At 42.5% G+C, this 20815-nt stretch overlaps 1 protein-coding gene across 5 annotated transcripts in view; it reads left to right on the forward strand.

Moving 5' to 3' along the window:
* The window catches only part of Dgki (diacylglycerol kinase iota), a 452147-nt gene that overhangs the window by 130928 nt on the left and 300404 nt on the right, over positions 1-20815 (forward strand). For all 5 annotated transcript variants that reach the window (XM_015989976.3, XM_015989977.3, XM_076566517.1 and 2 more), the window contains exon 2: positions 16385-16493. In XM_015989976.3, coding sequence (XP_015845462.1) covers positions 16385-16493 — 109 coding nt within the window. The remainder of the gene's footprint in view (positions 1-16384; positions 16494-20815) is intronic.

Here is a 20815-nt window from a genome sequence, read left to right on the forward strand (position 1 = left end):
AAGATTTATTTGCAGGGAGCACGGAGTATGTTGGAGTCATACCTTTCTCTTTGCTGCTCTGTGCATACTCCTTGTCCTCTGCACAGAACAGGGCCCTGGCCTGTGTACTCACACTTGCCTGTTCTGTTACCGTAGATCACAGGACTCCACTAAATGAAGCATTGACTTTAACAGTGACTCTGTCAGAGTTACCCAGCTGATATTTTGGTGACATTAAAAGGCGTAGTACTCCTAGACTTGAAGAGGTTAACAATGACAGGCTCCACCATCAGACTGGCACACCGTTAGGTCTGGGTTTTCTCCATTCAGGCTGGCAGGAGCTGTTTCATAATACAAATGTCTGGGTTTCAAAATGTCTACTTTGGTTGGTCTGTGGATGACTTCTAATTAAGAAAATGTTTCTAAAGCTTGGCGAGTGACTGCCCAGCTGGACAGAGAAGCATCAACTCTGCAGTAATTTTTGTGCCTGACTGTGCACTCCTATCCCCCTAGGGAGGTCTTCTGAAGATCAAGGCCTGGGTCCTACCCCACCGTTTAAATTGGAGGCTTTCAAACTATTGAGCTGCATTCCATTCCTACTTGATCTTCTCCTAAGAGCAGGACGTGAAAGAACAGGGCAGTGAGCAGAGAAGCATGATCGCATTATGAGACATCACAGAGAAGGTTCGATCGTAATCATTTGCATGGGGATCAGTTTCAGTCTTGGTTTTGAAAGAAGGAGGAATGAAACCGGTAGAAAGCAAAGTCGAGATCATTTCCAGTGGTGGGATTGGTGCTTGGGAAGGCACGGAAATGAGCAATTTCCTCAGCCGAGAGGAAGCCTACACAGGTAGAGTCACGAGGGAGCCCTTTGCCTAGACGACCACAGGGATGTGGTGGGTAGAGGAACTAAGGCTTTAATGTTGGGGATCCTGGGGAGTTACTTTATTTCTAAGCAGGGAGTCATTTTCCAGATAACATTTAATTTCTATATGATAGCTGATGGTTCTAACGAGGCACGATTGAAATAAATGTGGACAGGAAAGGATTTTCTTAAGGACTGTTGTGGTTTGAATGTGAAATATCTCCCATAGGCTCATGTATTAGAATACTAGTCCCCGGCTGGTGGTGCTGTTTGAGACGATGGTGGAACCTTTAGAGATGGAGCTTGCTGAACCAAGTATGTCACGGGTGAAAGTTGGAGCTTTGGTCATTTAGCCCCACTTCCTGCTCTTTCTGCTTCTTCTGTGTGGATGTGTGATCAGTCTGCTTCTGGCCTGCCAGGCCAGCATCACACGTGAAGGATTGGATCCCCTCTGGACCTATAAGCCAAAAATAAACTCTCCCCTAACTTGCATTTTGTGAGGTTATTTCATCCCAGCCACAGAAAAGAGATGATTACAGCAACAACTTGTGTGCTGAGTAGGAGATGCCTCCTCCAGTGCATGTCCAATTAGATGGAGCACGATCTACTCTGGAGCCCGGGTACCCACTGTCTTTCCTGTTGCCATCTTAGCTTCTCCTGTCCTTGTACTTCCTGTCATTCTCTGCTCAATATGTCTTGGTCTTCTAACTATGCAAATACCTAAAATAAGTGCAAGATAATAGAACATTAAAAACCAACAGTTTGGTGCACTCTAATTTCTTTCCTGGTTTCATTCCTTCCTTTGCTCTTTCTTTTTCTTTGTTTTTGAGACAGAGTCTCATGTAGTCCAGGCTAGTCTTGAACTCCCTATATACCTGAGACTGACCTTGAACTCTTTGTCCTCCTACCTCCAGGGTGGTAGATCTGAGAGGATGGATTTATAGCCCCGTCTGTTTGGTAGTGGCCTCTACAAAGTACCTGTGAGTGACATAGACAGATGTTCTTTGTAAACTGTAGAAAGGAAGCAGTCATTGTAATGGGATGGGATGGTTCCCTGAAAAAATGCAACTTGCTTCACTCCATTTATGGAATGGGGTTGCAGTATTGGTTGCTTTGGGAATTCCATAAATAAATTTTGTCTAGGTTTCATCAATGCAGCTGATAATTTTTATGATTTCCCTTTGGTCACGATATAAAAAAAGGCAAACTTAAGGCAACCCCCAAGTGGATGCATCTCAACCCTTCCCACACCCCATGGATACTAATTCCAAGATGGAAGAGGTATCTGTTTGAGCAAGGAGTTAGCATTTGTCCACGTCCTGGTTGTTGCTCTAATCAATTAGTCAAACAGCAATGATTAGAAACACATGATGATCGATATTGGTGTGAGTATGTATACATGGGAACCATGGTCCAGTGTTAACTGTTATGAAGATTATATAGACTGTGGCACTTAGATTAAATTAGGTCACTGTTAGGTCCCTTCCCTATTGTGCTCTAGAGTGTTTTGTCTGGTTCTGTGTTCCTTAGAACTAGCTGCTGAAAAGCTGCCTGGCCATTTATCAGGGCTCTTGGCAGAGCTGGTTTTTAAGTCATGCAGAAGGTTGGATTTGATTACTTTGAAACCCCGAAAGTCAATTATCCTTCAGAATTACTTTGAGAAACTGTTTTATGAAACAACGATCATTTCAATTATCTATTACAGAGCTGAATCACCCATCTCATCCATCAAACTTGCATTCAAATAACTTGTTGCTACTGAAATAAAATCTATGCTCAAAGGATGAGAACTGTCAACATTTAGAATGTTCAAAAGAAAAGCAGTAGATTCTGAAAACATGTCTGAAAAAGGCATCTCTATTTTAAATCAAGTCCCGGAACCATGTGGTCTGACACAAATTGTAAGGTTACTAAAAACATTAGGAGATTTTTTTTTTGACAGCTTGAGTGGTTGTGGAACATAAACTTCGTAGATGACAATGTTATGTTACAGTGTGAAAAGTTTAGACATACCCACATGCTATCATTCATGTACATGTACATTTGTTCTATGTGGATGTTAAATGCTATTTAAATAAAATAAGGCAATGATTCTACAGTTGATATTTCTCAGTCACATTTGATTTTTTGAATTTCATCTATCTTATTTGGTAGAATTGGAGATCATGGTTATAGACTATTTCACCATGTAAATATACTGTGACATATTCTGATTTGGACATTTGAGATACTTCTTTTTTTTTTCCTATGGTAATCAATAATGCTACTATATTTTTTGTTAGTGTTTTGTTTGTTTGACAGACATTATGTGGGCTCTGGACTTTGGCATGTAGTTAGTTATTCCTGTGCTATGCGTTACTTCATTTCTACAAGATATCAAGTTGTATTCCAGCTTCATTAGGCTCCATGTGCTTGCTATGATCCTATGTGATTTCTGCATCTTTCCAAGAAGCTATGTCAAATTTGAAAAACTTTCACCATCATTTGTATTTGAATCACCAGGAAAAGAAATGTTGGGGTGGGAGGAAAAATGAAGGGAGGAGGGGATGGGGATGGTGGCATGTCTCTTGGATGAATTTGAGCATATTTTCATTTTCATTTTATCTTTTTTTGTTATTTGGGTTTTTGCTTGTGTAATGCACCTGTTCGAACTTTTGCTTCACCATTTTGTAGGACTATGTTTTTTTCTCATTTATATCTTCTAATCATTACACTGCTATTGTTTTAGAGAATATCCAAAAATAAAATCAAATCAATTATTTCTACTTGTCTTTTTACTCTCTTCTTAGTGGTTTTAACTAACAGAATTTCTTAATTTTGTAATTCTCAGAATTTGTAGATTTTTTGGGGCTACATTTATTTATTAAATGCTTCCTTTCATTTCATTAAAAAAGAGAGATACTTCTTATATCATTTGCTAACAATTACAGTTTACATTATACATCTTCATCTTTAATCTACTGGGAATCAGTTTTATATCTGTTTTGAGGTAAAGATCCAATTTCATTTTTTCTTCCAAGATAAGCAATTATTCTGGGAATATTTCTTGGAAATGCAGTGTCTTAGTGACTTTCTCATTCCCGTGATAATGAGACCTGACAAAAGTAGGTGGAGAAAGAAAGATTATTTTGACTTGTAGCTCCAGATGGTACAGTGCACCATTGAGCAGAAGATGGACAGCAGCCAGGGAAGGCATAGTGTCAGGAGCAGGAGGTTGACTGGTCACATTGCCACTGCACTCAGGAAGTCGAGAGTAAACAGGAAGTAGAGCTGGGCTATAAATCCTCAAGGTCTGCCCCCAGTGACTGACTTCCTCCAGTAGAGCTCTATGTCCCAAAGGTTCCCCAGCTTTCTCAAAGAATACCACCAGTTGAGGACCAAGTGTTCAAATGTGTGAACCTCTGGGGGTCATCTCACACTCAAACCAGAGCATTCATCATTTCCATCTATTCTATGTCTGTGCTGTTATTGGTTGAATTTCCATATGTATTTTGGTCCATTTCTTAATCTCTCCTTTGTTTCCTTGTTCATTTTGTTTGCTCCTGTCTCAGTATTATGCTGTAGCAGTGGCCAGTGCTTTCTAGGTCTTAGCAGATCCATTTGAGCCCTGCTGTTAATCTTTTTCTTTTGGAGTCTAGGTTATTTTTGTTCTTCATTCTTCTGAATACATTTAGAGCTAGCTTGTAATGTGATCCTAAAATCAATGGCAATTTTGATTGAGATTTTGTAAATATATAAGTAATTCAGGGAATAATTGACATCTTCAAAATATTGAATTATCCACTGCATGAATGTAGCCCTTCCACTGGATTTTTAAAGTAGGTTTCTAATCTATCTTTAAATGTTCCTTTGACCCCATTCTGTCTCTGATTCTCTTTTTGCTTTCTGAAGCCATAGTAGACATGTTAAATGTAATTATTGTTTTTCTTATTAAAAGATATGTTTGTGGATCCAGAGAGATAGTTCTGCAATTAGGAGCACCAGCTGCTATCCCAGAGGACCCCAGCTCCATTCCCAGTTACCTACAAGGCTGCTCACAACCACCTGTAGTTCCAGTTCTGGGGGACTCCGATGCCCTTTTTTCGCCTCTGTGGTCATTGAGCACATGTGGACGTGCATGGAGACAAAACACCCATACACATTTTTAAAAAGTTATTTAAAGCATTTGTGTTCTCTTGCTTAGTTTTAATCCCTTCTTTGCTCCTTTAAAGAAATCCATGCTGTTTTATTATCTATTTATGGTTATTTCAGTTTCGTAGACTTGGCTGGCCATCTCTTTATTTCTCCCATGTCAGTAATTTTTAATGTAGATTTCATAGATATTGATACTTTAAAAATATTCCTGGAGACCCAGGTTGGGAGCTGTTATCTGCTCACTTCCTCCCCACTCTGGAGGAATTTGTATTTGCTTCCTGGATATTAAGGAAAACTTACCAACAGTAACTACTTCCTACTGAATACTTGACATAAGACTGGGTGCGCATGAAAAACATGAGGCTCCAGCATAGTCAAATGCCTTGGAAAGCTCCCCCGCCCCCATATTGTGTCAATATTCAAGACAGATACTTTTCTTGTGGGATTTCAGGCATCTAGCCTCTTTGAGGTCTAGGTTCTTTCTCTCTCCCCACCCCCGTTTTAAACTCTTGTTAGAGAACACACCAGAAATGCTTGGAAATAAATGCTTTCTGATTTCTGATTGTTTTCTCTCCCCTCCTACCTGAAAAACCTCGAGGCTTTCATTTCTCATGGTGACCCACCAGAGTGAGAAACCTGAAGTCTGTGACTCATTAGCTGTGTAAGTTTAGCACGTATCTGTTGAGCTGGAGACCATTATCCTCCCCTCACAGATCTAAAGCATCAATGTTTCTTCTAACTACAGGAGTGCTAAGAGTCCATCCCTTTAGCTCCTGTGTTTAGGGCTTGGCTCAAAATAGTTAGACAGGCCTCTGAATTTAACTACAAACCTTGTGGTTTATATGTATGGTTTTATGGATTGTTATTTAGGAAAATTATTTCCATCATGTAGGCTTTCCTACTTTGACGAGCGCCTTCTGAGGATTCAGGTTCCCATATAAGGGATCTACCCTAATTTGTACTGTGGTGATGGGAAATTGAATGGGGTCAGGACCGGTGTGCTAGAATGGAAACGGGAAAGGGTTCCTAAAGATAAACTTCTCCAGTTGGTGGTTGAGCTGGTTAGGCAAGAGAACCTCAATGGAGGATTGTCAACTTTGGGTTGGCCCATGGGCATGTTTGTGGAGGATTTTCTTAGTAATGTTAATTGATGTAGAAATATACAGCCCGCTGTGGGTGGCACCATTCCCTGGTTTGGGTCGTGGACTATGTAAGAGTGGAGGCATGCAGCTGAGACTAAACCAACAAGTGGGTATACCTGCACTCATCAAGCTCCTGCAGCTGTGACTTCCCTCATATGATTCTCTGTTACCTGAAATGGTAAGCTTGATAAATGTCCCAATCCTTAAGTTGCTTTCCACCAGGGTATTTTATAACAACAGCAGAAATGAAGCTGGACCAATCTTTTTACTGGGAACAACTCTGTGGATTTGTATCTTTTCCTAAATTTTCATCAAGTCTCAAATGGCTTATGTTCCCAGGCTAATGTTTTTCTCCTAAGTTTGTTCAATTTTGGATATCTTTCTTAAACAGCTGAGCCCCAGGCATAAGAGAATCTCTTGCCTACGATGAATTCCTCCCCAGGGGTTGTCCCAAGTCCAAACACTGGTTGTTGTGGAGGTTCAAAGGCTTGTGTCCTTACCTCAGTTGTGCCATTTCTGAAGGACTGGCTTATCACCAGCTCCTCTCGTGAGGTGACCTCAACTGCTGTTCTACCAAAGCATGGTTCAGCTCCTCCTTTTGCCAGGCTTGCTTCCCTCGTTTCCTGGCAGGCATGCTGCAGAAAACTTGCAATGCTCTGTCTCAGACTAGATTTGACCCAAGTGAAGAGGATCACAAGAATGCCCAGTGCATTCCTGATGGGTCATAAATTATTCTTTGGGAAGAAGAAGAATTTATTTCAAGAAATTGTTTGGGATATTTGAGATGGCCATAAAGCTATTTCAGGAATTCCATGTCATAGTTGGAACCATGAGTAGTGAGAATAAAATTACCACACATTATGGGAAAATGGATATTGCTTGGTGTTTTAAATACTATTTTAATCCAGCTTTATTCTAATTAGCCCCAATAAAAATAGAGCCATGTCATTCAGTAATTGACTCTCATCTCACACTCTGTGTGTGGTGATTTTGTTGTCTCTGTATATTTGATTATTAACTGGAAACAGAGGCTAATGATCCTGTTCCCATAAATTTAGCAGTTGACTTGTACAAAGTTAAGATGTTATTTTCTTGAGTAAAAGAGAAGCTAATTTTTGTGTGCGTATTTGTGTTTGTGTATGCATGTGTGTGTGGTATATATGTGTGTATGCATATATGTGTGTAGAGCCAGAGGATGGTGCTGAGTGTCTTCCTCAATTGCTCTTCACCTTCAAACATGGTCTCGTACTTAATCAGGATCTCTCTAATGAAGCTAGACCAGCTGGTCAGCAAGTGTGAGGGGTTCCCCCGTCTCGCCTCCCCAGCACTGGGATTCCAGGCATACATTGCTGTTCCTGTGTTTTATTGGGCTGCTGGGGATCCAAGCTCAGGTCTTCATGTTTATATGGCAAGCGTTCCCAAGTCTTCTTTCTGAATTGTAATCTTTTAAACATGCACACAATCGTCTACTTTCACTTCTAACTTATTCTTCTGAGTATCTCTGTCCTTTTAGAATTTTCGATTTCTTATCCCTTTATTGACTTTGCATCCAATCTATTCCTTCCTTCATTAATGAGTTATTTAAACCTTTATCAGATTTTCTGATGTTTGCATGAGAAAGGTGTCTTTCGCCTTGAAGTTTCATTAGAAAGTGTCCATCTTTAAGTATCATTGTTTTCCGAGGGTGGAATTATGAAAAGGTGGTCCCAGAAGTCTCACGGGGCAATAGGAAGAGACAACACAGAGATCTGAAGTTCACCAAACCCGCTGTGCTCACTCTAAGCTTGGGGGTCCAGTTTTGAAGGGGGAGGGTTTTCTAGGGCTCCTTTCACCAAGTTTCACAGGCTAAGCAGCTCAAACACTAGAAACTTGCTCTACACCGAGTCTAACATGCTGAGGCTGTGAGGGAGAGTCGGCTCCAAGACCCTCTCACAGCCCCTGGCCATCTACTGGTCATCTGTAACCACCCTTGGTTTGCAGCCACACCACCTCCATCTTGACGCTTGTCTTCATGTAGCCTTTTCTTTAAGTGTGAGTCTGTGTCCGTATTTCCACTTTTCATGGTGACACCAGTTCCTGTGCATCGGGTGTCCATTCTGATGGACATTTTAACTCAGTCCCCTCTCTAAAGACCCAGTCTTCAACTAAGGTCAGATTCTGAGGTATTGAACACTAGGTTTCTATATAAGAAACAGGGGCTGGGAGACACAACTCAGCCCATCCGTATCACTGCTTGTTCGATATCCCAGAGGGTAACTTTTTTCTTCTTCATAATTCCTTAAAGAGAAAAGGTTATTGGTTCCTGAGAGGATTTTAGCTAAGAAATCTTTATTTTACAAGGAGGTTTCTTATCATAGCCTCCATCATGCCAACATCGCTTTATGGATGTGTTTATGATGAGTTCTCCATTGGAGATAATTACTGCCTAGCCGACGAGCTTGTGTTTGATAGTGAGTCCATTGTTATGAATTAAACACGTCTTTCTGCTGTTGTGTTCATTCACATGAATACAGCACAACAAAGAAATCCTGCGGCATTTGGTTTGCATGTTTATTTATGAAATGTTGACTTGGTCTGAGGGGAGTAGAGTGCCTAAGTCAGACAGGCAGCTTAGGGCAGAGGAGTGATTCTGTAGGCAACTAGACAATCACTCCCTGACTAGAAGAAACTTCTGTTTGAATAATTGCCTTTGAACTCCCTGACATGTAGCAGAAGCTGGACAGATCTCTACTGAAGGAGTGGATGTGTCCAGGGGAATTAGAATATTTGAAAGCAACAAAAAGAGCATGCTTATCCAGCGATTATCAAGTGCCTAGCTGTGGCTAGATGCTGTGGGAATGATGAATGTGTAATAATGCCAGGAACAACAGTGTGTGCTTAGAATTCTGCAACATAAAAAATTTCTCTTCACTATTCTCTGACTTGGCCATGATTGTTTTAGTGTGTGTGTGTGTGTGTGTGTGTATATATATATATATATATATATATATATATATATTATATATGAATACACACACACACACACACACATTATATATATAAACAGTGAAACTAAAAAAGGTTAAGATTTACCTGTTGGACAGGTCCCGATCCCTCGGCCTGGGGGCCCCCTAAACAGTTCAAGCTAAAGAAGTGTCTCGCTTATCCAGAGGTCCTGGTCTAGTACCATGGGGGCTCCTCAGCTATTGGTCCACAGTTCATGTGTTTCCACTAGCTGGCTTTTTGGAGCCTAGTGCCTATGGTGAGACACTCTGAGCAGCCTTGGTGCAGCGGGGAGGGGCTTGGACCTGCCTCAACTGAGTTTACCAGGCTCTGCTAACTCCCCATGGGAGACCTTGCCTTGGAGGAGGTAGGAATGGGGGTGGGTTGTGGGTGAAGGCTGAGGGGCGGGAGGAGGAAGGACAGAGGAATCTGTGGTTGGTATGTAAAATGAATAGAGAATCTCTTAATTTAAAAAAAAAAGAAAAGAAAAAAAAGATTTACCTGTTGGTAAGGTAAATTGTTATCCTTTCTCTGCTCTCAAAATATTATTTATGTTTTTACACTTTTTCTTTTTCTTCAAAAATGTTCACATATTTTGATCATATTCTTTCCCTTTCCCAACTCCTCCCAGATCCTTCCCACCTCTCTACCCAATTTCATGTTCTTTCTCCCTGCACTTCTCTCTCCCCCAAAACAAAACAAAACAAAACAAAACAAAACAAAACAAAACAAAACAAAAACACAAAAATCAGAATAAACATCCAATACTTCAAAAATTAACAAAAAAAGTGCACAAGAAAATGGAGTACATTCTGTATTGCTCAACTATCTCTGTCCTGGTCTGCAGTTGATATATGTAGCGACAGTCCATTGATCCTTTGGAGAAAACTGATTTTCCTTTTCCCAGCACGTATCAGTTGCAAATATTTCCTGGTTAGGAGTCCACATCCTAGCTTTGTGTCCACATCCCCTTCTTGGTGCTAGGATTTTGTCCAGTATGAATTTGTATGGGTCTTGTGTGTGATGTCACAGCTCTGTGTATTCATATGTTTATCAACCCTGTTATGTCTGGAAGACCTGCATCCTTAGAATCATCTGCCACTTCTGACTCATAATCTTTGGGCCGTCCCTTCTTCCACATAGATCCACGAGCCTTGAGGGGCAGGCTTTGATGATGGCATTCCATTTAGGACTAACTGACCCAAAGTTTCACTCTCTGCATATTGTCTAGTTGTGGGTCTCCATGTTAGTTCTTGTCTATGGCAGGAGGCGAGTGGCTCTTCTGAGGAGGGGTTGTTTCTCTCCCATATTCCTCCAAGTTCTGTTTTTAATCTTTGCATCCTAGTACCTCTCAAACATGGCCTCTCTCTTGTTTGTTGAAGCCTACATCCTTAAGACATAATTAAGACAACTAGGAGACAAGTATAGCAGATGCTAGTTCTACAGTATGTCATTTGGTATGGATGTGTGTGTATGTGTGCTGTCAGGGCCATGCAAGTGTGGGACTGCATAACAGGATAAGGCATTCACAGGAAGGTGTTAAATTCCCTGGTTCACCTTCATTTGACTCTCTTTTTATACACATGACCTTGGGCCAGTAGCTTAACTGTTCATACTCCAAAGTAGGGATAATGAAAGCCTCATTGTTGTAAAGGATCTGTAAGGTATGTAAAATGATTCAGTGTGTGGTAAAATACGTTTTGTGAGCTTTGCCCAGGCAGCAGCTCATGTCAGTTTCATTCATTCATGAGTCTACCCATCTAGGACAGTGCCGGGCATAAAATAGATGCTCAATAAATGTGTTGTTGGATGAATGAGTATGTGAATGAATGTCGAACGTTCTATAGAGAAAATATAGAATGAATAAGGATACAGGCTTAGCCACTTTAGTAGGCACAGCAGTCAGAGCGTGCACAGCTTTGCAAGAGTGGTGCTCAGCTTGAGGACACAGTAGAAATGCTCAGAAGCCTGCATTTCCTTTTTTGTTTCCTCCTCTCCCTCCTCCCCTTATCCCTCCTCCTCCTTGTGCTGAGGACTGAATCTGAGGCCCTACCCATGCTTGGCATGTATTTATTCTACCACTGAGCTATGCTTCAGTCTCCTGGGAGGCTTTTAAAGGGACCTACTGTGGCCAGAAGTTCAGCATCGCAGTCTTACTGTTTTGGAAGGAATCACCACAGAATAACAAAGTCCAGACTCCACAGGTGTATGGTTTTGAAGATTCAATTCCGAAGTGATTTTCTGATTGGCTGAACACACCTTAGGGGACTACACTCAACCTTTGTTACTAATAATTACATCCTTGAAGATGTTGATGCACATTTAAAATTGTCAAAAATGACTTTGGATTTATATGCAATGTGGAATAAGACTTTGACTCAAGTAATTACACAGCTTGTTCCCCTACATAAATCACGGGTGGGATATTTACATTTATGTGGGGCTTGGGACTGGTTCTCACTGTGTGGACTATTAGCATTTCAGGCTGTTTGTTTAGGTTAACTGAGAAGCTGTATGGGCCGCCTTGGATACAAGTGACTACGGTCTCCATGACATAAGGAAAAACACACCAGCGCACACACACACACACACACACACACACACACACACACACACACACACTCACACACTCACACTCACACTGTATAGCATGTCTGTTTTGTGTGTGTTTGAGGTACTGGGTATTGAACTCACAGCCTCACATACTAGTCAAGTACTCTATCACCGAGCTGTATTGCCAGCCCCACCGGATGTCTCTTGAGGCACTTGGGAAATAAACCTAAAGAACAGAGTAACTTTTTAGGTATCTGGCTCCTTTCTAGAATGTTGGGATGAATGCATCGGTATCTCCTGTTGGTCTTTAGGTATCCTGGCCAAGCCACGCTTTGTATTCTCTGGCACTTTCCCACTCATTCCATAGAAGTTCAATCTCATCCTCATGTATTAGACTCCTCAGAGAGTGGTGGGTCGGGCGCATGGCTTGAATCTGGGAGTCATACAAATGAGTTGAAATGAGAGTAGATTGGAATTTAGAAATGGATCCCAAGAGGGTAACATGCTGAATAATCAGTCCTGCATGTCTTTCCATTTTGTTTATGAAAAGTATTTATGCTACATGTTTCTTTGGGTGAGTACATTACAAAAAGTTAATACCCTGGCCAGAGGTGATGGCACATGCCTTTAATCCCAGCAATTGGGAGGCAGGGGCAAGAGAATCTCTGTGAGTTTGATACCATCCTGGTCTACATAGTACGTTCAGGGCAGTTAGCTAGCCAGAGGTATATGGTGAGACCTTGTCTAAAATCATTAATACCCTAGTAATATGTCCTTTATAAATAGCACAATGGGATGGTATTTCAGTAGTCATACAAAGAAGATGAGCTGATTCAGTGTCTCCAAGGTTAGATTTATTCCCCCCTTTTGATTATTTAGATTTTGGTTCTCCCCTTCCTTCCCTGCCTTCCTCTCCCTCTCCCTTCCTCCTACCCTTCCCTTCTTTCTCAGTTTTCTTTTCTTATGAGATGGCTTGGTCCAGACCTTGGATAGCCTTCACTTGGTGATCCTCCTGATTCTGCCTCCCCACTGTAGTATCACAGGCATGCACTCTCAGGCCTGGATTGATCCCTAGACCTCTCAGGGGTGAGTTCTACCTCATTTGCATGTATTTATTTTTTTGGTGTTTGGAAAAGTCTCCCTATGTATGCAGTCCAAGTTGGCCTTGAACATACGGCCTTCCCGGCTCTGCTTGGCCTTCTGAGTGCTGGGATTGAAACCCTGGCACGTGCCACCATGCCAGCTGCGTTTATTTTTAAAGAGCTCCTTTGAAGGACTTTGGACCCTCTCAGCAAAGAGCGTCTCTGAGGTAAAGCCTGGGTCGTTATTCAAATCATCCTAATTGGATTTCTCAAGCCCTGATCTAATCAGCAAGCTGTTTTGCTTAGCTTTTTGGTCAAGTTCATTCATTAATTCAGAAAGCATTTATTGAATATTTGCAGAGTCTACCCCTGGGCTAGACATAACAGGATTAGTGGATGAATGGAGCCCTGTCCTTTAGGAGTTTATAGTCTTACTGAGTGAAGGAAAGAGAATAATAGAATGCTATTTAAGATGTAAGATGGCTTTTGTACTTGAAATGTGTTAGTGGTCTTTCATGTCAGGTAATTGACATTAACTGTGACTTTATGCTCTGGGAACCACGTTATGAAGTATTTTCTTTTCATATTTATTTCACAGTTAATATCACAGTTCTTTTCAGACATGCTCTTGTGAGAATATTCACTCCCCACAAAGTGATGTTGTGAAGTTAATAGAATTGTTGGCATTTCACGCTTTGCAGTCTGTGCATTGGGGAGGATTCTGAGCAGGAAGAAAGAACGAAATGTTGAACTCCCATTTATTGTTTTATTGGAGCAAATTGTCACATAAAACAACTGACCTCACCCCTTCCATACACACACCAGGCTCTGCTAGAATTTCATGTTATCTTCCACTACCATGATGGATGTATAGAAAACTAACACTGATTTTAGTTGAGGTCTCAGATATAATGAGAATCCTGTGCTCTTTGAATGAAAATGTCTGTACATGTATGAACTGCTAGAAAAAAATCATTTTCTGCCATTTAGAAGAGTAGAAAGCTGAAATCAGAAGCACCTTCTCAGGCCCCAATATTTCCTAATAATGATTTTTCTATTCTGTGTTTCATTTATCTACTTTTCTAAGATGTGCTTTTGGTCACAGACTGGTAGATGCTCTTGATGCCTCTTACTCATTTTCATATACTGCTTTCTTCTGTTAATGTTACAAATTCAACTTTACATTCGGTCCATAATGAGGAATAAATGAGAAGTAATAAAAAGACCTCATTGCTTCTGTGCACAGACTAGAAAAGGGCATGCTTTGTCCAGAGTTCCAGTGAAATACCATGTTGATCTTTCACTGCGCAATGGTGTTCTGTGTTGTATGGCTGCCTTGCCTCCTGTGTCGGTAGTTTGGGTCGTTTGCTGCTGGGTCAGGGGTTGGTTCTTAGTCCTGGAGGGTGATGAAAGGTTGGCTGTCACAGTCTGCCGGTGCGTAGGAGCTGAAATCATTTGCTCAGGTTTCTGCCAGGACCTGACAGTGAAATTCTATTTCTTTCCCCCTCTTCCTCCTTCTTCTCCTTAACTCCTTGATCTCCTTTTCTCCTTCCGCCCCTCCCCCCCCCCTCTTCCATTTTCTGGTCATAAGTCTCTGAGATAGTTTGTGAAACTCTGAAAGATGTGTTTTCCTCTCATTTATCTCAAATTTAAGAGTTCTTCAGCCATCCCGAGGCTTCGTGCTTGTGTATTAGGGTTGTGTGTGTGTGTGTGTGTGTGTGTGTGTGTGTGTCTGAGGATCAAGCCTAGACCCAAGGTTGTTTTTCCTTTTCTTCCCTCTCTCCTTCCCTCCCTTCCTCCCTTGCTCCCTTTCTTCTCTCTTTTCCCCCTCCTTCTTGCCCCCCGAATCCCCCAAATATTTCAACCAGGGCCTTTCACATGGAGTTATGTCTTAAGTCTTGCTAAGTTGCCCAGGCTACCCTCAAACTTGCTGTGTAGCCCAGGCAGGCTTTGAAATGATAACCCTCCTGTCCCAGCCTCTAGCTGTGGTAGTTTTTAAACGTGTAACTTTACATTGTGGAGATTCCTGAAGACCCAAAGGCAGAACAACCCGTAGTTTCTGAAGCCACAAAAATACCTTTTTATTAACAGTGTAAACTGGTTTAGCATTGGTGGGGAGGCCTTTGAATCTAGAGAAAGAAAAAAAACTAAGAATCATGCCAGAGAAAGTCCCTCAATGTTGGAGGAAAACCTTTGCGAGCGAAGGATTGCCCTAAAAGATTCTCTATCCCTCCGTCATCCATCCTCACCCCTTTGTTTCTTCTGTTATCTTATTAGACTGTCTTAGCACCTTCGAATGTCTACTTACCTTTTACTTTCCAAGCCAGGGTCTTGCTATGTATCCCAGGCTAGCTTTGAACTTCCTCTCTTTAGAACTTCCTGCTCCTGTGTCCTTAGCTGTGCTGGGTTCCAGGCCCATGTCACCATACTGAACCACTGTTTCTTTCATAAGAATATGGCTGGAGGCTGTGGAACACACTTTGGTGTGAGGAGCCAAAACTGATGTGGTTAATTATCTGTCTTCCTTTAAGGCTTCCACCCTTATGACGAGTCTGGGGGATTACAGACATCAAATATGTTGCCTGCATTCTGCGGGAGCATTGGAAAATTGCCAGCAAGCTTGTTGTGATAATTTCCAGCTACTGAAGACCTTTTTTCTGGAACTTCCTGGTTAGGACTCCAAGGGACCCTAAAAGAAACTCAGAGAGCTGGACACCTGCTGAGCTCTCTGACAAACACAGAGACCACTGGTGGCACATGTCCACCCTTGGGTGTGGAGAACTGCTGTTCTTGCCTAACCACACCAATTCCATGCCTGGGTGGAGTATGGATAGGTCAATGAACATGCAGAGAGGCCACCTGTCCTTTAGGGTGTAACACATCTCCCCGCTTCTGCTCCTAGTCCTTTATCTTTCTGGTATAAGCACCTTTTCCCTCAGAGACTCTCATGGAGTGGGGTGGGGGGTGGGGGGGTGGGGAGTGGGGGTGGAGGGGTGGGGGTGGGGAGGCACTCACAGTAGCTCTTCCCCTCCCTGCTTCTCTTGCTGTGGGTCCTCTTGCTTGTGTTGAGGGGTGCTGAAGGAATGTGGGCTGTTCCTTGGCAGACGCAAGTCAGTCCTTTCATGTTGAGAGCTTTCAGCTCAGTGGACAGTGGTCCTCAGCATGGAGAAGGAGGATGCTCTCAGAAGAGAGGAAGAGCAGACTTCCATTGGTAACCAGCCTGCGCAGTGCTGTTCTGGGAAGTTGGGTTGCAGGAGAGGGCTTTGCTTACATGTTGTCTCTGGAAACTTGAATTACTTTCCAAGTATCGCAAGTATCCACACCATGTCCATTTCTGTAAGTGGAGAGGCTCCACTCTTGCCCTCTACCCTGAAAAGAAGTTGAGCTTTCAGATTCTGTCCTTATATCCCCATTACAAAGCGGCTGCCTCAAGTGTCCTGATTTGGGGAGATTTATCCCTCTGTATCCTAGCAAAGGTGTATCTCAGCACAGGTGTAAGGGGTATCAGATGTTGGAGATTCACTCAGGTCACTTGGGTACAGTTTCTACCCCACATGGAGCTATGAGCTCTGTACAAGACTCTCATGTTTGTGTGTTCATGTATATATATGTATGCATTTATTTATATATTTATTTTCTTGCTGCAGGAAAGCCATCTCCCGGACAGGCCTCCAGCACCTGGCTCCTGCACATCCTCTTGGCCTTCCTGTGGCGAATGGTCCAGCAAAGGAGCCCAGAGCGACTCTGGACTGGAGCGTAGGTGTCTGCTGTTTGTTTGTTTGTTATCTCAAGTTCATTTCAGTTGCATGCTGTGTTTTTCTCAACTCACCCTCAGGATTCTGTAAGTCAGAACACATCTTCAGTGGTCACGTCGTCCGTGAGCTCACTAGCTGGGGGCTGAAAGCCATTGTTGCCACCTGAAGCCATGTGCAGGGCTGCTCTTCAGTTCCTTCCCGCTGTCTCCTCCATGTCCTTGTCTGCGTAGGGGAGAAAGTCATGGGAGAAAGGAGGGGAGTATTTATTGTTTTTAACCAACTAGAACATAAAAATCATATGTATTTATGGTGTGCCATGTGGTGTTTTGACACATGGGCACAATGTGTAATGTTTAAGTCAGCACAAAGTATATCTGCTCAGACCTTTATCAGTTATTTGTACTGCAAACATTCTAAATCCTCTTTTCTAGCCGTCTGCAAGAAAAGTGCACTACACTATCATGGTTTATGGTCACTGTACTGTGAAATGGTATCTGTGACTTACTATCCTTTGAAGAACCTTTCCCTTGATTATCTCACCATTACCTCTGGTAACCACCATCTTGCTCTTAGTATACAATACACTTTGTGATAACTTATATGTAAGTGAGATGGCTCAGGGCTTGGTGGCATGGTGCTCAACTTCCCGTGCCTCGCTTATTTCACTAAACCCCAAAGCCTCTAATTCCATTCATGTTGCCAATGACAGGTTCTTCTTTTTCTGTACAGATAAATAATCTTCCACTCGGCATAGGCACCACATTTTTTTTTCTGACAGATAATATGACATTTTATTGAATTTAAAAATAACACCCTTAGCAAAGGTCACGGGCTATAAAAAGTAAGCTCCGATTTTCACGTTGCCGTAAATGGGTTTTTAATTTGAACTAAGACTTAAAGGCATGCCTGTTTTCGATGCCTGTGTATGTAAGGGCAAATCTTATTTCCACACTCTTTCCACTTGGCAGAGTTGAAATCCTTTAGAGGGACTTACTGTCAGGGGATATGGCTTCTCCCATAAGCCAATGGCACAGTCTCACAAATAGAAAAAGCGCTGCCCAGTAGCAAGTGTGACTTGGCCTCAGCTTCCCCTGGGGGAAGAATGAGAAACATTCATTTCATTTTTGCTGCTTTTATAGCTAAAGTTTTTGGAACAATAGTTAAAGAGTATTGGTACAAACATAATGTTAGAATATTTTCTCTTGCCCCAAGTCATCTGAATGTTTGCTGGACCAGGGAAAGAAGCTATTGCAAAATCTTCCTGCCTCAGTTTCCACTTCTAAACAACATTGTAACATATGTAGTCACACAAGACTTTTAAGAATATAAGATGAAAGGGCCTCAGCCGGGCGGTGGTGGCGCACGCCTTTAATCCCAGCACTCGGGAGGCAGAGCCAGGTGGATCTCTGTGAGTTCGAGGCCAGCCTGGGCTACCAAGTTAGCTCCAGGAAAGGCGCAAAGCTACACAGAGAAACCCTGTCTCGAAAAACCAAAAAAAAAAAAAAAAAAAAAAAAAAGATGAAAGGGCCTCAAACTCTCTTTAGAGCACTGGGTATTGAACCCAGGGTCTCCCGTGAGCTAGGCATTCCCAAACCCTGACTTGTACTCATTTTGAGAGAAAGGTATCTCCCAGTAGCCCAGGCTAGCTTAGAACACACTCTGTAAACCAGGCAGACCTTCAACTCCTGAGCCTCCTAATCTAACCTCCCAAAGAGCCGGATTCTAGATATGTGCCACTCAGCCCAGCTTCACGATTCTTTATTAATCAGCCTTTCCAAAAATGTAACAAACCTTAACAAAAATAATAGTCTGTGTTTTACTTCTGATGTGAATTCCTTCTGTAAGTTTTCGATTTCTTATATGACAAGAACATTCACATCCTTCCACTGACCTTGTGTCTGTTCTCAGTTAGGTTGCTTGGCATTTTCGTTGCATCCATAACCCTTTTCACCATTTACCAGTAAATACAAGCATGCAGACAGACATGTCACATTTGTTTTTCTTGTGGGAGGAGGGGTGCTTGTGCACATGAGTGTGAAGGCCAGAGGTCTATTTTGGGTATCATTTCTCAGGTACTATCTACTTTGATTTTTTTTTTTTTGAAACTATATTTCTTCTTGACCCAGGACTTGCCAAATAGGCTAGGCTTGTTGGCCACCGTGGGAGCCCCAGTAATCCACCTGTCTCTCCCTCCCAAGCCCTGGGATTCCTATGTTGATGGACTCCGAGGGTTGCTTCCGTTTCCTGACTGTTGTGAACAGTGTTTCAATGAACACGGCAGATGTGTCTCCTACTTATGCAGATCAAAGGAGTTTCCTCTCCTTTGGATACAGACCTGGGAGTGAGAGTGTGCTGGGTCAGACAGTGGCGCCATTCTTGACGTTTTAGGATTCCTTAGGAGCAGCCATTGTGTTCTTGTGGCTCTGCCCGCTATGGTTCCCACCACCAGCACGAAGGGTTCTCTTTCTCAATAGCCTCCACTGTACATGTTGACTCCTGTGTGGTGAGAGCCACTCTTAGGAAAGGAGGGGCTGTTTCTTGAGTTGTAGTTCCCTGATGATTAGTGAGGTTTACTCTTTTAAAATATATCTGCTGGTCACTTACATGTCTTCTTTTGAGACAAGCTGATTTAGACCTACCACCTGTTTTTATGGGGTATTTGTTGGTTATAGAGTTTTTCAAGTTTTGGTGTAGATATGAATTCTGGGTATTTGCCCATATCAGGAATGCAGTCTGAAATACAGAGTCTCCTACTCCGTAATTTGTCCTTTAACTCGGTTGCCTGCTGTCGTTGCTGTGTAGAAGTGTTTCAGTTTTTTGTTTGCCCATTTTTCCTTTGTTTCTTGTTTGGGGCCCTCTTTAGAAAATCCATCCCATCGAAGTATTCTGAATCATGTCTCCTGCATTTTCTTCTAATATCTTACAGTGTCGGGTCTTATATTTAAGTACTGGTCTGTTCAAGCTGGTGACAAATAGCTGTCCAGCATCATTCTCTGCTTGTGGACACCGTCTTTAGCTAACGCCATTCTCTGCTTGTGGACATCATTTTGATCAGTGTCATTACTGAAAAGGCTGTCATTTTTCCAGCACATGTTCCCATACCCTTGCTTAACCCAGGTGCTTATAGATTTGTTTTTAAAGTGTGTTGTTCCTAGGCATTAAGGCATTGTTTTCTGCCCCAGAATGTTTTGCATTCTGGGTGGATTCCTTAGGATCAAGGGGGTGATAAAGATGTGGTTTATAAAACTAAAACCCATGGATAGAAAAAAAAAATCAACAGTGAGGACATAGTACAGTGATGTCTGGGCCAGAAGAGTTCACAGGGGTGGGGGTGGGTGGGGAGCATCACTGGGGTATAAGAAAGGACCCTCTAGTCATGGCTGATGTTGGGAATAGTTATCAACAAATGCTTTTAGTAAGTTTCCTGCCTAAGCCAGCATTAGGCTAGCAGGCATTATTTTCTGATTCCCCTGGAGAGGTATACATTATAGTATTCATCCATATAGTATTTCTGACTAGTGGGAGGCTCTGATACACGATAAGGACTGAACAAATAGGACCTCAGGCTGGGCGTGTGTGTGTGTGTGTGTGTGTGTGTGTGTGGTCTTTGGTTCCTCTTTCTTCCCTCCCTGGTGATTGTGGGCACCCTGTAATGGCTGTCCGCTGAAAGTCCAGTAGGAAGCTAAGGCAGGTGGGTACTCCCTTCTGGGAGACTCAGATGTGGCTCTGGAACAGATACCCTCTCTTGTCTGTTATTGGTGTCAGCAGACAGAAGTAGCCAGCACAGACCAGTCACACAGTACCGGTACCCAGCACCAATCGCACCATTATCCAATCGCACAGAATGTTCAGGAAGGAGGAGAGGGCTAGGTGTAGTTCAGTGTCCCCTGACTTTTTCTGTGAGAGTTTAAATGCCTCACACTGGTTTTAAAACGTTGGCCTCTTTCTGCAAATACACTGTGTGTTAACTAGCCCTTCTGCTCAAGAAACCAAATGAGGAATTGGGGAATTTCCTTGTTTTCCGTAAAGCCCAGGAAGGGTCTTCAGGCTCGAGCATCACTCTGCAACAACCCTGACTTTCGGTTCCCTGCAGCACAGCGGCCTGATGACACATGTGCTGCCACTGGCCGCTGGACTGCATGTGCTAACGATAAGACTGACTGACTTGGTAGTGTTGTTTATTGAAGACTGATAAGGCTTAGAGCTTCTTAACAGTCCCCCAAGTAAGCATGAGAATAGCAAGAATTAAAAAAAAAAAAAAAAGATGAGATGGGGGATGGGTAGTAGAAAGTCAGGGTATAGATCAATGGTAGGACACTTGAC

The sequence above is a fragment of the Peromyscus maniculatus genome, chromosome 3 (genome assembly GCF_049852395.1).
Source record: "Peromyscus maniculatus bairdii isolate BWxNUB_F1_BW_parent chromosome 3, HU_Pman_BW_mat_3.1, whole genome shotgun sequence".
Taxonomy (NCBI): Eukaryota; Metazoa; Chordata; class Mammalia; order Rodentia; family Cricetidae; genus Peromyscus; species Peromyscus maniculatus.